The sequence below is a fragment of the Kogia breviceps genome, chromosome 3 (assembly GCF_026419965.1).
Source record: "Kogia breviceps isolate mKogBre1 chromosome 3, mKogBre1 haplotype 1, whole genome shotgun sequence".
NCBI lineage: Eukaryota > Metazoa > Chordata > Mammalia > Artiodactyla > Physeteridae > Kogia > Kogia breviceps.
The window spans coordinates 137,267,355-137,280,898 of NC_081312.1; the positions used below are offsets into that span (position 1 = coordinate 137,267,355).

The 13,544-nt window shown below is 41.3% G+C and overlaps 1 protein-coding gene and 1 pseudogene across 5 annotated transcripts in view; both read right to left on the reverse strand.

Moving 5' to 3' along the window:
* The window catches only part of TRIP4 (thyroid hormone receptor interactor 4), a 72,574-nt gene that overhangs the window by 37,916 nt on the left and 21,114 nt on the right, over positions 1 to 13,544 (reverse strand). For all 5 annotated transcript variants that reach the window (XM_059057728.2, XM_059057733.2, XM_067029660.1 and 2 more), the window contains 3 exons: positions 13,289 to 13,504; positions 9,086 to 9,212; positions 862 to 1,049 (listed from right to left, as the gene is read on the reverse strand). In XM_059057728.2, the coding sequence (XP_058913711.1) occupies positions 862 to 1,049; positions 9,086 to 9,212; positions 13,289 to 13,504 (531 nt within the window). The remainder of the gene's footprint in view (positions 1 to 861; positions 1,050 to 9,085; positions 9,213 to 13,288; positions 13,505 to 13,544) is intronic.
* On the reverse strand, positions 5,947 to 7,840 carry LOC131752978 (eukaryotic translation initiation factor 4B pseudogene; annotated as a pseudogene).

Below are 13,544 nucleotides of genomic sequence, written 5' to 3' on the forward strand. Positions count from 1 at the left end.
TTGCTCAGATTAAAAGACAGATGTATATAGATAGAAAAACAAAATCACAGTTAGGCTGGTGTCTTTAAAAAACTAATAGGGCTTCCCTGGTGGCGCAGTGGTTGAGAGTCTGCCTGCCGATGCAGGGGACACGGGTTCATGCCCCGGTCTAGGAAGATCCCACATGGAGCAGCTGGGCCCGTGAGCCATGGCCGCTGGGCCTGTGCGTCCGGAGCCTGTGCTCCGCAACGGGAGAGGCCACAACAGTGAGAGGTCCGCGTACCGCAAAAAACAAAAACAAAAAAACCTCTAATAAATAGGCATAAAAACTTTGAATTTCCAATAGGATCAAACCATTAAGGTTGCTGAGTGATATATTATTGTACAAAGGCAAAGCCAAGAGAAGTTTTCTCAATAGACTTCCTTCCAAAGATGAAAAACCTTATGTTCTATTCTTTATTATGACTAGGATCCTTAGTCCTTCTAACCTCAGTTTTTTTTAAGCTATTCAGTAAAGAACAAGTCCATAACATGAATACATTGCTTAAAGTTCTGTGTGCTGCAGAGTATTATAAATCATCGCTAGATTACTTTCATGGTAAGATGTTACCTGCTATACTGGGTTGAGTAGCATCCGTCCCAAATTTATGTCCTTCCAGATGAATTCCAGTCCATAATTCTATATCAAGTTTATGTAAAATCTTCCAAGATTCATTTCTGTCCTTTTTTTTTTAAATTTAATTTTTTTATTTTTTGGCTGCACCGCATGGCATGTGGGATCTTAGTTCCCTGGTCAGGGATCGAACCCACGCCCTCTGCAATGGAAGTGCAGAGTCTTAACCACTGGACTGCCAGGTAAGTCCCCCTCATTTCTGCCCTTACCTTTTAATCCCTCTGACAAGTAGAGAAGCCCAAGGCTGATGCATAGAGAGGCACCAGCCACCATCAAAGCCTTCCTGAAATTCTTGGTCCTGGATTCGAAACGGATGCCGACATGAGCTGAACTCTATTCCTGATCCTGCTGAATGGAAAGCCTTCTTCTGTGAGGCTGCACCCGTCTGATCTATCCACTATACAGGAAAGAAACCAAACATATAATTTTGTCTGACAAGGGAAAAATCTGGGGTAGGTATACAAAATGAGATGAATTCTAATATTAATGAATTGTACTGGAAACATTCTCTTAGAAAAATGTATCCCATCTTTGTCTGAAACAGGGTCAAAAAAGGTACAGAAGGTATAAATTCAGTAGGAGTCCCAGGTATGATAACATGGTCCCATCTTAAAGGATAGTTAGATAATGTGGAATTCTCCACACACAGCTTCCTAATTCCAGCAACGGTACAAACATCAGACCAAATAATTGGTCTGTAATTACTTCCACTTTAAAATGATTAATGATCCGTATTGGACAATTTCCCAATATAATTCTATCAGCCAGATGAAGGTTCAACATTTTGGTCCATACATTCTTCATGTGCTTAAGGGACAGGGTCACATACTGTTACCATGATAAAGCCAAACAGATGCTTTCGGGGGGCAGCAGCTCTGACTATTGGATGCATGAAGTATTCTCTTATCCTGAAATGAACAACTTGTCCCCCAAAAGTCAGGATGAAGCACTACTGAAACAAGGCTCCCATCATGTAAAGAGAACACAAAATTACAGGGTACAGATAATTACAGAAGACTAAAGAGTCTTGGCAGTAGTTCAGTCAGAGAATGACAAAGGGTAACATTTCTTCCAGAGCAAGAAGACTGAGTGCTCTAAAATTTATTTTTTTTAAAAAAAGGCTCTATTAGGATGATGAGGTTTAGAGTTAGTTGTGTTAATTTTTTGATGTTTTATTTAATAATTTATAGGGAAAACAAAAATACTAGAATGGTAGTCTAGAGACTCTAAGCAATCATTTAACCCCTAAAGGTTTCAGTTTTCTCAACTGTAAAATGATGGAGTTGGACTAAATGAATCTCTAAGAATCTTTCTGCAATAAAATTTTATGACTGTAATCATGTCATAGCTTAAAAAAAACACACAAACATTTACTGACTATTTAACTCAGTATATGTGAAAAGCATATAAAGTAGGGAGATATATAAAATATAAAAAAGATATTGTTCTTGTTTTCAAGGAACTTAAAATCCTACGAGAAGACAGACACATACATAACTATCCAAAACGTAAAGCAGATTTGAGTAAATACTACACAGGGATTTAAGTCCTTAAGCAGGAACACAGAGGCTGAACTGATCCATTACAGGGGGAATAGGTGATTTCATAAAACTGTTGGTGTATGAACAATCCCGAGGCCCAGACTGTCTGTTCTATCTCTATTACAGTTCTTGTTTATACTACCTGTTTTTCTACTCCACAGCTACTTTCCTTACTTAATCTTACGGTCTTTCAGTAACACTATATTAGAGCCTGCTAACTAGTCTCATCTCCATTTTTAGCCTCTAAGTAACTCTCTACTGCCTTACTAACTACAACCCTAAATTGGGCCCTCATCATCTTCCCACTGTGCTACCGCAATAACCTATTTTTTGGTCGCGTGGCATGTGCGATCTTAGTTCCCCGACCAGGGATCAAACCTGCGCCCCCTGCACTGGAAGCATGGATTCTTAACCACTGGACCACCAGGGAAGTCCCTACTGCAATAATCTTCCTAGCAATTTCCCTGCTTCTGTCTTAGTCTTCCCTCTAATCCATTCTCTACATAGGCATGGAAGTCATGCCAATTGTATGCTAAAGTTCTTCAAGGACTCTTCCTTGCCTACTGTAGAATAAAACTAAACTCCTTAGCATGAGACATAAGGACTTTCATGGAAAGATGTTACCTGCTATACTGGGTTGAGTAGCATCCATCCCAAATTTATGTCCTCCCAGAACCTGTGAAATTGACCTTATTTGGAAACAGATGTAATCAAGTTAAGATAAAGTCATACTGGATTAGGGTGGACCCCAATCCAGTGACTGATATCCATATAAAAGGAGAAAACACACAGAGACCAAGACACAGGAAAAAAGTCCATGTAAAGACAAAGGCAGAGTAAAGTTACGCAGCTATAAACCAAGGGATGCCTCGGGCCACCAGAACCTCAAAGAGGCAAGGAAACGTTCTCCCATAGACAGTCGGAGGGAGTATGGCCCTGCCAACACCTTGATTTCAGTGTTGAGAACTGTGAGAGAATAAATTTGCTGTCTTAAGCCAACCAGCTGTGGTATTTTGTTATGGCTGCCCTAGGAAACTAATACACTTACTAGCACAGTTTAATTTCTAACAGTACTTAATAACTTGTAGTTCTCCCAACCTACAATGCTCTCAAGCTGCTGAGCCTTTCTACATGTTATACCACCTACCTAGAATTCCCTCCCCAAATTTGTCTGCTTGGAAATTCCTATTCATCCCTTAAGTCTCCTCTCAAAAACCATTTCTTTTGTGACTCCTCTGTGAGTTTATAATCTCTCTCTTAAACTCCTACTGTATCCATGACATATGTCTATCATAGCAATTATCTTAAGGAACTGAAATTCTTTGTATTCAAACACATCTTCCCACTAAATTTGAAGTCCTTAAAAACTTCAAGGGCTCTTACCTTTTAATTTCCCAGCACCTAGCAAAGAACCTGGCATGTATACAGTGCTGAATGAGTATCTCCAGTTAAACTCCCTAAAGCACTGCTCTGATTGCATCTCTCTGCTCAAGAACATTCTATGAGTCACATTTATTTACAAAATAAAAATGTGGGGCTTCCCTGGTGGCGCAGTGGTTGATAGTCCACCTGCCGATGCAGGGGACATGGGCTCGTGCCCGGGTCCGGGAAGATCCCACACACTGCGGAGCGGCTGGGCCCATGAGCCATGGCCGCTGAGCCTGCGCGTCCGGAGCCTGTGCTCCGCAACGGGAGAGGCCACAACAGTGAGAGGCCCGCATACCGCAAAAAAAATAAATAAAATAAAAATGTGAAAACTTCCTAGCTAAACACTTAACTCTTTAGTGATCTGACTCTATCTACCTAACTACTCCATTTCTCATGATAATCCCTTTTAAAAATATTTATTTATTAATTTAATTTATTTTGAACTTTAAGGATCAGATTTGTTTGGAGAAAACAAAAAACCCCACAACCTAAAGGATGGGGTTTTACATCTCAAGACCTCTCCCAGGTATGAAGTCTACAGATTACAAATCACTTTCGTAGAAGATATTTTTGTACAAATTTTACATGTATTGAGGAGTGGGTCATAAATCCCTGTTCGTTTTAACAGGGTGGCAGGGTAGAGGAATGGGGGAAAAAACAGCTTTTTTGGACACATCTATTTGGAAGGAGCAGAGATGAAGAGAGCAAACCCTACTTTTTCATCATCTATAGCAAATGGTTTAAAAAAAATACGCTCTCAACCTTGGGTATCTCTAAAAGCCACTTCATAGCTACTAGGCACTCCAAGCCAATTATTTAAAGTTACTTCACTTGGTATGTCTTTTATGTCCACTGGGTAAATGATTATTATGCTCACTGCTGCAGCACTCATAAACCAACACCCATGCATGGCTGGACAGGGTCTAACCTAGGACTGATGAGAGAAGAGACCAAGATGTCTTTTCTCTGCAGGTACCAATATTGCCCGTAAGGACACCATCTGTTGAGCTGACAGTACCAAGGTACACATAAAAGCAGGCAAGTAAAGTTACTGTGTTGCAAGAGAAGCCAGGACCTTGTGAAATTGTTCTTCTCCATTATCATTTATTCTCTCAAGGGATGCTAAAAAAAAAAAACAGAACCAAAAAAACCACACATTGGTCTAGGTCACATTATAAATCCAAACATTGGTGTGGGATTTCACTTGGAGATAAGGAAACTTTTGTTTTTTAAAAAGCTCCCCAAAGCCCAATCAAGGTTGTTAAGAAAGGTTCCCAATTTAACCAACCTCGCTCACCACCTAAGACTGGTAATTCTAAAGTTTTCTGAGGTGTAAAAGGGGTCAAAGCAGCAGGAGAATGAATGGCTGGAGGGAAGGAGTGAGTGTCAAAAAATGAAGGAGCCAAGATTTGCTTGAGAAAAAGCAATGATGATTCCTCATTGAACAGCTCCCAGGGGCTCTAGAGAATGCTTAGGAGGTCAAGTATGTGACTTAAGTAGAAGCTGCCTGTGGGAAGGTAACAGGAAAGAGTAGCATGAGGAACATAAGATGATGACAAGAGTCTAAATTTTTAAAGCTTCAAGATTTCAACAGAATATGGATATATTTGAACTTTCAGAAGGGATAGTGTTTAAGAAAGGGTGAAACCAGGACACATAAAAGACCTGGGAATTCCCACAACCCCTAAGTGCTTCCTGCTCCAGGAGGTAAACGATTATGTGTTTACTGGAGGTCATACCATTTTCCCTATTACTGGTGCAAAATAATTCATCAAATCCCCAAGCTTCTTTTTAAACCACGATTTCCCCATTCATTTAGGTCACCAAACAGTCCTATTCTTCAGTGGCCTGTAGACTCACTCCCACCTACCCCCCTGGGGGGTACAAATGAAGGAACTCCCCCATAGGCTGGCCCCAGTAACTCAGAATTAAATAAGAGGAGGGGCTGGCAGCCTCCTGGAGACTAAAACAACATCAGAGACTAAACCTACCTTGCTGAGGATGGAGAATTTATTCAGATAATGTTTGAGAATTCATGTATGCCATAACTGGATAATAAGAATTAAAGGTAGAAACCTCACTCTTCCTTATACCTGCCTGCTGCCCAACCAGACTCCAGACACTGCATCACTATCACTGCCATTTTGCTAAATGGAGGTCCCTAGGCACTAATCACACAGGCAACTGCACGTGTCATAAAAACGCACCACAACTTTAAATGTACAGCATTAAAAGCTGTACGTCTCTCTCTGGCTACACTGGTGATTCTCCAGTTAGTTCAATATTTTAAAGGCTGCAGCAGCATGCAAAAGAATTTCATTTTGTTTCTTTAAAAAAAAAAGTTAAGAAAGGTCTCCAGGAGACGGTGAGTTTTATTTTGTCTTGTCTGGATGGAGGTTTGATTTGCTCTCGAATGTTCCAGGGTGGTGAGAGACTAGGACAAAGCACAGAATGCAGAGGTCTATTTGGTGTAATCTTCTCCCTCATTTTCATCTTCACCATCAATGGCAAGAGCAGCATACTTGCTTGCAGAACTGAACTTAGAGGCTGGATTTTCTTCAGCTTTCTTTGGCTCAAGTGCAGATTTGGAGTCTTGATCCTTTTTGCCATCTTTCCTATCTGACTCCTTCCAGTGGTCTTTGTTCCCTCCATCTCCTGGACCATGGTTGGAATTTCCACTTTGGCCTTTTGGGGCACTCACCCCATCTACTTTATTTTCATCTTTCCTTACTGGTCCTTCCTCAGATGGTTGAGCTGGAACTACTTTCCCTCCACCACTTGTAGGGGTCTGCTGCTCTGTGTCTGAGCTCTGAGATCGAGCAGGAGGGTTAGAACTTCATTTCACCCAAGAATTCTCCTTTGGTGGAAGGGCTGGCATTACCTTTAGAGGCTGTTCAGATTTGAGAGGCTTAGAAGTTGGAGACTGACAGTCTTCCTCTTTATTGGGTGTTTCATTTTCTATAGACTTCTCAGTCTCCTTCGTGCACTCCTGCCAGATGTGGCTGAGGTCCCCGTCTGTTAGGACTCACTTCCTGTCCTCAACTGTTCCTGTTCCTGAGTTTCTTCACTTCGCCAGCTTGGGTGTCTCTCCCGAGGCTGTCATTCTAGTTTTGGCTCATCCAGCTGATGCTGCGGTTTCTCCTGTTCCTTCTGTAGCCACTCTTCTACTTCTCATTCTCTAGCAGCTGTGTCAACAGGCTTTGCCCCTCCAAAGATAGAGGCTGCTCGACTAGACAGGGACGTGTTAGCAGCGGAATCATTTTCCTCAGGAGTACTCCGAGGTTTTAGGTTCAGTTCAGGGCTTTGTGGGGGGGACTTCTATCATCACGCCTATAATCATCCCGCGAGTAATCATCTCTGGAGCTCCATGACCAGTCATCTCACCTGTCATATCTGTCTTCACAGCGGTCCCCGCCTCCTCTGCAGCATCCCTAAGGTACCCACTACCAAATGCTCTTCTGCCACTGCCTATCCTGGAATCGTAGCCTCTATCATAGTCTCTGCTGCCTTGGTCATCATAGCAATCTCGGCCCCCGTATTGATTTATGTATAGGCGTGGGCCATCACGATAACTGTTCCGATACCCATCACGATATCGGTCTGAATCATAACGATCTCGATACTTGTCTCCAAAGCTATCATCACCTCTTCTAGGTTGGTAGTCATCAAAGCTGTAGCAGGATGGGCCCTCCAGTCTGTATCTGTTTTGTCAGAATCCCAATTTCTATCTCATCCCTGTCTTTATCCTGTGCTTGATCAGCAACGTCCAATCGAATTCTCCTGTTACCTAGAGACTCTTCATTGAGGCTCAGGGCACTGAGCAAGGAATACAAGGAATACTGCACTGATATTTAATCCTCTAACGAATTCCTTAATGGTGTCTTCTGTCACATCATAGGGCAGGTTCCCTAGAAAAGCAGTATAGGGTGGTGATTTGGGAAGACAGCTCTGGTCGATATTGGGTTCCCAAGCAGTCCGTGGAGCAGTGGGCAGAATGGAATGGTCAATTGGAGGTGCCCTATACACGTCATCATCATTACTATGCCAAGTGGTTGAAACATCTCCTTCTAGGTCATCTGTTCCAGCAACCCAGCTTACTGGTTTGGGGACATAGGTGCTTCCTCCACCAGTCCCTCTATCCTCAGCCAGGAAGTCTGTTACAGAGACAGTCTTCCCCTTCTTATTCTTCTTTTTTGCTGAGGCCGCCATGTTTGGAGAGGGAGAGAGAATACAAAGGTTATTTATTTATTTGGTTGCTCCAGGACTTAGCTGCAGCAGGCAGGCTCTTTAGTTGCAGCTCGAGGGCTCCTTAGTTGCGGCTTGCTGGCTCCTTAGTTGCGGCACATTGTCTCCTTAATTGTGGCATGCACACTCTTAGTTGCAGCATCCATGTGGGGTCTAGTTCCCTGAGTAGGGATCAAACCTGGGCCCCCTGCATTGGGGGTGTGGAGTCTTAACCACTGCACCACAAGGGAAATCCCGATAATCCTTTTTATGAGTACTATCTTGGTAGTCTAAATTCACTATTCCTTATGTAGTTGATCCTTGAGCAACATGGGTTTGAACTGTGTGGGTCCACTTATATGTGGATTTTTTTCAATAGTAAATGCTACAGAACTACATGATCGGCAGTTGGTTGAATCTGTAGCTGTGGAACCTACTGTGGATGTGGAACTGCTTTACAGAGGGCCAGCTATAATTAATACACAGATTTTCGACTATGCAGAGGGCCAGTGCTCCCAACCCTCCCCTGCACTGGTTAACTGCATATATGTATATACGTGTTTGTGTGTGTGTATATCCCACGCCTTATTCCTATAGTTAACTCTGATTGGAATTTTTTTTCCCACCATCCCCAAACACCATTTTCTTGGATATCTACTTTTAAAGAATGCCAGCTTCCCTATAAAAGCCTCTTTTATTCCTCTCAACTGTCTTTCCCTCCTTTGGGTTTCCACTGTACTTTATTTATATTTCTATTAATATTAGAGCTGCCTATGTAATCTTTTCCTCTACTAGTCTATGTGTTCTTTGAGGGTAGAAGCAGTGTCTGGTTGATCACTTACTTCTGCGATTATACATATTAGATGCTCAATGTACCTGATGGAAAAATGAATGATAACAATTAATTCACTTACGTGAATTAATGTATTAATTTAAAACACCAAACTATGGGACTACCCACATTCTATAAAAGATAGAGAAAGAACATTAACAAGAGGACCATGGGATTATTGTTTAAAATCTCTATAGTACTTAATAAAACCTTCTCTTGGGAAATACTCAAATGATAACTTGTCACAAGTGCTGCAAAAAAACTGGAAAAATTGGGTCATAGTATAAGGTGGGTAGGAGTATTGAGAGAGCAGACTGGTATCTACAGCCTATGAAACAGACACATTTGAAAAGAGAAATATCTGGGCCCAAACTTTTCTCATATCAATTAGAGCAAAGGTCCACTAACCTGGGGAGGGGACTGGTACAGGTTGGGATTCACCAGAAGTCCTAAAGGCTCTTCAAAAGATCTATCCAATTTGGTCGGTGGTTGGTTCAAGGTTCCATTGGCAATGGCATGTATTGCCTCATCTAGTCTGGAATAACAAACAAAAGGATGCAATAATTGGTAATGTCCTATGCTCAGAATATCTTTACTTAGCACACACATAAATCTCTTCAACAGTAATAAAACTTGACACTCAAAGAGGGGTCCATGGATGACCTTCCCTGCTCCCTCTACCAAGTTCCCCTTCTCTTCACTCCAAGAACCCTAAGGAGTAGGAGTTGGTAAAAGTTCCAGAACACTAAGAAAATAGGTAGGACACAAGACACTCATTCATCTCTTTAACAAGATTATTAGAAATGCCAAGATTAGAAAAGGTGCCTACAAACAGTCTGACCCACAGAAGAGTATTCTATGGCAGCCTATTTCTCAACACCTTCAATTATTCTTCTGCCCACTCAGCAGTCCCTCTCCACTCTTCCATGCTGACCTGAAGGCTATCCTTGTTTCATGGCCCAAAACTTCTAAGGAGGCCCTCTACCAGCCCAGTACAGAAGTACTTATTCCTTTCTCTGAAGTCCTGTAGCACTTACTATTTAAACAGTCATCAAATATACCCAATGTTATCCAGTGTCTATGGTGTTTGCTATGGATATTTGGCTCTCAACCTATAAAAGAATGTGATGATTTCATTTAAAGATTATGGAACTAACCCTACTGGTTAGTAAGAGATCATAGGTCCTGCAGGAACCATATCTTATTCTGCTCTACAGCTCTTCATTATTTGCTGCTGTACTCCATGTCCCTGACAGATGCTTGAGAAATGTTTGTGGATGATGATTCTAAAGCACGATATAATGAAAAGCTTCTACTAGTAGGAAAGGCTGAACCTGACCTTGAATACAATTAAAGAGATATTTGTTAGGAACCTCTTATATACAAGGCAACTTAAAAGGGGAGGAGGACAGGGCTCCTGCCTTCAGGAAGCTTTAAATCTAAGTGGCAGGTTTAAGACAGCTATAAAGATGATAAACAAAACAAGGAAGGATGTAATTATTACTGTAAGATAGATAAAATCCATTTGGTAGTTATTATCCCATCATCCCATGTGTTGTACCAAGTACGTTCAAAGGGGAGGTAGATATTTGAAAGGCAAAGATGGGAGGACGGATATCCAAAGCAAGGAAAAAGCAGAAACAAAGGCATGAACCAAAAAATATATATATATATATACAAAAACTTGAGGTAAGAGGCAAGTCTAAAATAGGATGGGGATGATGGAATCTAAAGGAAGGAAATAGATTTGAGACATAGTACACTGGTTAAGTATATCTAGAACTCTAGAATCTATGAAAGAAATAATATAAATAGCTAATCAATACATTTTTAGAATGCTCAGACTTACTGGCACACAAGCAATGCAAAAAAAGTGAATAAAAATTATGATGAAATACCATTTTTCATGTATCAGAATGGCAAATGTATTTTTTTAATTGTTGAGAAAGAGATGAAGAAACTAGCACCTTGGTACCTGGTGTCAAAAAGTCAAAAATATGCACAATTTAAATTTTGAGATACTGTCCAATTTCACTTCTAAAAGGCTGTACCATTTTTTATTGAAGATAAAAGTGATTTTTCTTACTATAAAAGCAATCCATGTTTATTACAGAAAAACTAGAAAATGCAAATTAATAGAAAGAAAATGAAAAATTCCTAAACCCATCACCCAGAAATAATTTTATTTTTTCTTTATATCTGTGTAGCATATATGTAATAGTTGAAAACAAATTACTTATTTTGAAGCTAGTGGTAGAATTTGTTTTAGGGAGAGAATAACCTCTGATTAGGAAAATTCTGTGATGGATTTGCCACAAATGAAAGAGAAAGACCGAGGACTGGGCCGTGTAGAAAGCATTACTGTGTTCACCAATATCCAGTTTTCTCTCTCTGTGTGTGTGTGTGTGTGTGTGTGTGTGTGTGTGTGTGTGTGTGTGTGTGAGTGTGTGAGAGACAGAGACAGAGAGACAGGGAGATATGTATGCCATTTCCAAAACGTGGAGTGAGATCTCCACGTGCTTTCTTTTCAGTACTGTGCTAGAGCCAATATGTGTTATCTTTTCTCAACTCAGTTCAGTGACTTCATGTTGGTAACTTGAAATTGGCCATGATGTAAATTTTTTTCAATAAACTTTATTTTTTAGAGCTGCTTTAGGTTCACAGCAAATCTGAATGGAAGGTTCAGAGACTTCCCATTTACCTCCTGCCCTCACATATGCACAGCCTCCCCCATCATCAGCTATCCCTCACTACAGAGGTACATTTGTTATAATTAATCAATCTACGTTGACACATCACTATCACCAAAATCCATAGTTTCCATTTGGGTTCACTCTTGGTGTTGAGACTTGAATATTTTAATATTCCCTTCCTTAGTAGGAGGGCATATCCATTTTCCTATACTCAAAGATTATGTAATATTATAAATTATAAACTTCAGACAATTCAATGATACATTATGTTTCAAATTGTGCATTTCCCTGATAAATAGTTGAGCATCTTTTCAAATGTTTATTGGCTATTTGTATTTCCTCACCTGTAAACTGTCTGTTCTTACCCTTTGCCCATTTTTCTACTGGATGTGTCTTTTTAACTTGCAGCTCTTTATATACTATGGATATTGCTCTTTTAAACTATTAAAACCATTTAAAATGTTTTCTCTCAGTCTTGTACTTCTTTATGTTATTTAAAATATCTTTGTCTTTTTGACTTCTGGGTTTTGTATCTTGCTTAAAAACAACTTTATCATACCAAGACATTAATTAATTATATTCTCCTAAATTTCTACTATCCTATTTCTTTCTGATCCTTTTATTTCTTTTTTTTTTTTTTTTTTTTTTTTTTAATTGTGGTACGCGGGCCTCTCACTGTTGCGGCCTCTCCCATTGTGGAGCACAGGCTCCGGACGCGCAGGCTCAGCGGCCACGGGTCACGGGCCCAGCCGCTCCGCGGCATGTGGGATCTTCCCGGACCGGGGCACGAACCCGTGTCCCCTGCATTGGCAGGAGGATTCTCAACCACTGCGCCACCAGGGAAGCCCTATTTCTTTTGCATTTAACTCTTACTTTTCTTCTCTTTTTTTTTTTTTGGCCACACCACTTGGCTTGCAGGATCTTACTTCCCCAAACCAGGGATCGAACCCAGGCCCCCAGCAGTGGAAGCTTGGAGTCCTAACCACTAGACTGCCAGGAAATTCCCTTGCATTTAATAGATATATATATATATATTTATTTATTCATTTATCTATCTATCTATCTATTTATTTATTTTTGGCTGTGTTGCAGCTTCATTGCTGTGCGCGGGCTTTCTCTAGTTGCGGAGAGTGGGGGCTACTCTTTGTTGTGGTGCGTGGGCTTCTCATTGTGGTGGCTTCTCCTGTTGTGGAGCACAGGCTCTAAGCACATGGGCTTCAGTAGTTGTGGCATGCTTGCTCAGTAGTTGTGGCTCACAGGCTCTAGAGCACAGGTTCAATAGTTGTGGCGCACGGACTTCACTGCTCCGTGGCATGTGGGATCTTCCAGAACCAGGGATCAGACCCGTGTCCCCTGCATTGGCAGGCGGATTCTTAACCACTGCACCACCAGGGAAGTCCCTGCATTTAACTCTTTAGTCAAACTTATTCTCACAGTAAGCTTTGAGGTAGAGATCTAATGTAGATTTTTTTTTTTTTTTTTTTTTTTTTGCGGTACACGGGCCTCTCACTGTTGTGGCCTCTCCCGTTGCGGAGCACAGGCTCCGGACAGGCAGGCTCAGCGGCCATGGCTCATGGGCCTTGGTGCTCCACAGCATGTGGGATATTCCCGGACTGGGGCACAAACCCGTGTCCCCTGCTTCGGCAGGTGGACTCTCAACCACTGCGCCACGAGGGAAGCCCTACCTCATGGTTTTAAAAACAGTTTTTTATAAAACTACAGTAGTTATCTAGTAGGTCAAGTGGCCCTCACTGTTCAATTCCCAAATTTTGTTAGCTACTGTTCCATGTTTCTACTCCAAATGAATATGTTGCTCTAAAAATTAACAAAAATAACAGACTCATTAAAGGGGGGCGGCAAATCCTTTGCAGTTAAACTGCCCCCTTCTTTCAGACCCTTTCTGGTGTTGCCCACTTACTTGCTGTGATACTCAGTTAGAGGATTTTCATCTTCCATGATCTTCCTGCCTGCAAAGTCAATGGTGATCTTCTTCGAGAGCCGAGAGGCATGTCGAAATTCTCTCAGCTCCTCCTCTCGCTTCTGTAGGGCTTCCCGTTCAATTTTGGACAACCACTGGTTAGAATCACTGGCAAAGTAATCTGACTCATCATCAATGACTTGGGTCCTTCGAATGCTAAGGAAAAAAAAAGAACACATGGGAGTTAGGTCATTTG